The sequence below is a fragment of the Frankliniella occidentalis genome, unplaced genomic scaffold, assembly GCF_000697945.3.
Source record: "Frankliniella occidentalis isolate FOCC.00 unplaced genomic scaffold, Focc_3.1 Scaffold412, whole genome shotgun sequence".
NCBI lineage: Eukaryota > Metazoa > Arthropoda > Insecta > Thysanoptera > Thripidae > Frankliniella > Frankliniella occidentalis.
Genome location: NW_026267533.1, coordinates 139,617 through 142,818, shown reverse-complemented (window position 1 = coordinate 142,818; position 3,202 = coordinate 139,617). Strand labels below are relative to the sequence as shown.

The following is a 3,202-nucleotide window of genomic DNA, read 5'->3' as shown; positions in this document are numbered from 1 at the left end:
TATTATGAAAAGGATAAAACAAATATGAAGTCATGGATGATATCAAAAGAGGAAGTTAATGTTCCGCAGCCACTGATTCATTACCTTTCACATAATACCTCTTGTGTTGCTGGTGTGATTGATGAATTTCAAATGAAGCAACGTTATAGAGGAGTATCTGGTCAGGTAAAAATTAATATCTCATCATTACAACAAGTTGTTGAAAAAGATTCAACTGTATTCATGTGCTAATTAACTTTTAACATTCTGTTGCATGGGATGCAGTTTGGTCAGAACTTTGTTCTTGATTTTTCATCTCTCAAGTGGATTCATCATGATCATAGGATGATCTTAGCCAGTGAAATACGAAATTTAGTTGTAACGAACGGTAAAAGTCGCCGTCCGTTCCACTTGCATTTTTGCAGTTATTTGGAAAACGAATCTATGTTACCTTTGATTAAATATCTAGAAAAGGGCCTACTTAACTCTGCTGTAACACTAACAGCAGACAGCTACTTAAATAAGTTTTTGAGGTATTTACTTGTGTTTCTATTCCTATTGTGTGTTGTTCCGAATCTGGGTTGAACTTTGAATTATTTCCAGGAAAGACATAGTTTATTTGACACCTCATTCTGTCAATAAAATTAAATACAATCCTGAAGATATTTATGTAATTAGTCCATACCATGAGCGTAGGTATCATGTTCCCCGGCGCGATCGTGGCATCAGAACAGCCACATTACCCTACGATTTTAAGTGGCGGCAGGGAAATACCTGGCTGTCACTCCCAGAGGTAGGTTTCATCCTGAGTAAGTTGAGTTTCCTCAAACTCTTTTTCTGTTGGTAAAATTTATGAACTGTTTCATTCCGCAGATCCATCAACTTCTCACCTCGTGGAAAGAGCTTAAGGGTCAAAGGGAACAAAAAATAAAATTTAAGACAAAAAAGTAAAAACAACTTCGTTATTGTTATTTTTAAAAAATTGAACGCAATTTGGGCTCGCATACTGAACAGAACACACCATTGAGAACACTTCATCTAACTCTGGTCTTCCCCCGGACCGGAGCGTGTCCATAAAGGCGCGCTTCATGGTGGCCGGCCCACCGTTGGCCCACCTCCACCTCCACCACCTCCTCCGGCCGCGCTGGCTGCTGGACCCTCGGGAGCAGGACAGGAGACACGCAGTGGCTATTTTAAAATCGTCACACTTGGCCGCGGTGTGCAGCGAGGGCGGGCGGGTGACTTGAATGTGTTTGCGGAGCGAGGCCACCTCGGTGGGAAGTGAAGCGTCGCCCCGGCCGGGCGCCTGCCTGTGCTCGGAAATGGAATGACCACAATACGACTAACTGCCCTGCCTCTGCAGTAGTTTTTAAGTCGCGGCGACGAGGTGGTGGCGCGGTGGCGGGCGGGGGACGCCGGCTGAGCCGTGGGATGCAGCTCACAGCAGTGACCCTGGCTTGACGGCTTGGCCTGGCCCGCTGCACCTGACGTGAGCGAATGTGTGAGCCACGTGGTTTTTTGTTGCGAGCTTCCCCGAAGACCCTCCGTCCCCTGCCCCGCTCGAAAACGGCGATAGATTACCACGTTCCGTGCAGCATGACCGCTATGTGGTCACGCTCCCAGGTTAAATCATAGGGACCAAAAATGAGCCGTGCGGAACGTCTTGAGGCTCACGGGTGCGTTTGATTCGTTTTCCGCGTATTAAAAGTCGTCGTTATATTTTGTTATTTTGGGAACAGCTTTTTCCCGCTGACCGTCGAGGATAGTTCGGTCGACTGCAGGATTTATTATACGTGTTCGGTGCACTTCTCCGTGCATGGGCTGCAACGCGTGCGATCCGGCGTGCGTAGGAGGCGGGAGGCAGCGTCATGTCTCTCTCGCTCGACCGCTCCACCCCCGCGCGATAAAACGAGTCCCGCCCCGCCGCCGACCGTCTCATCGATATGTCCAGCAGCGGCCGCGCCGTGGGTGTGACTCGTGTGACCGGCACAGCCTGAGCGGGACGGCCAGGGCACAGCGCGCGCCGCCCCACCCTCAGGAATCCGTGATTCACTAACGGGAAGTCTCCCCCGTCCCCTCCGGACCTCTGCACAGAAATATGCCGGGGTCCCGACTCGCAAGAAGATACCTACTTGGGCATATTACGTTCGTTACACACGTCTATGGGCATGCACAGCTCACGTACAACGTACACCCTTGCGTGCGCAAATTTTTGTATTAGTGACGCTAGAGTTTAGTTTGTACATCCGTTAAAAATTTCACGTAAGCTATGCATGCGTATAGACCAACGTACGTTATTGAAAATTATAATAGTTCACAAAATATATTTCTTGTGTATGAAACGGCTAGTAGAAGTTGTGCCTGCTGTGTTTAAGCACAGTCGTCCAATGATGAAACAGGGGGGAATTTTTTGGCGTCGTGTCGTGTCTTGTGTCCCCAAGCGCGAACCAGAGTGGAAACCCCGACGACAACGGCAGTACCATAAAGACAAGAGTATTTGAGTATTTGGGAACCCGGCCTGAACCCGGCGCCGTCGTGACAGGCGGGACAGTCCGGGCGGCCCGCCGGCAGTCACTCACGGATTGGCGACGGGACGTAACTTACGGCGCGCGCGACAGATGCGCGGACCGGCCGGACGCTCCCGGTGACTCTGCGGGGGGGATCAGGGGAATCCTATCATCCGGCTCCTTCCTCCGTGCGGACCCGGACCCGCGCTCGGTGACCCTAGGTCAGGCAGGGGCGCCGTAAGTCGCGCGCGTCGGCGTGGGAGTTACGCTCCTGTGACCTAGCGGCTGATGAATGTCTCCGTGGCGCCGGGGCGGGGCAGGCCGCCAGCTCAGAGGATTGCCACTTCTTTTGGTTCACAAAAGCAGTGGAAACTGGAAGGTGGGGACAAACACTTCGAATACGCACGCCTCCGAGATGCTTCTCGAATAGCTAGCTCTGTTTAAAACATGGAAACGCTATGAGTCGCCTTCTCATACCGCAGCGCCGAAAATTGGACATTGCGACAGTATCGACAAGGCAAAATCTTCCGCCACCCGTAGCCACTCCGTAGCGCCTGAGAACCGACGAGTAGGCAATCCCGTTGGGCTGGCGTGCCGGGCGGGATGGCCTATCGACAGGCGCTCTGCGGCAGACCGGGCGCCAGGTAGGCAAGCCCGTTGGGCCGGCGTGCCGGGCGGTATTGCCTATCGACAGGCGCTTTGCGGCAGACCGGGCG

General features: G+C 52.0%; 1 protein-coding gene across 1 annotated transcript; it reads left to right on the top strand.

Moving 5' to 3' along the window:
* Positions 1–6: 6 nt before the first annotated feature.
* Positions 7–936, top strand: LOC113209809 (tRNA methyltransferase 10 homolog B-like). The gene is made up of 4 exons (XM_026427513.2): positions 7–165; positions 265–512; positions 583–772; positions 853–936. Exons 1-4 carry the CDS (start codon positions 25–27, stop codon positions 928–930), a joined length of 657 nt encoding a protein of 218 aa, XP_026283298.2. The 5' UTR covers positions 7–24; the 3' UTR covers positions 931–936.
* Positions 937–3,202: the final 2,266 nt, after the last annotated feature.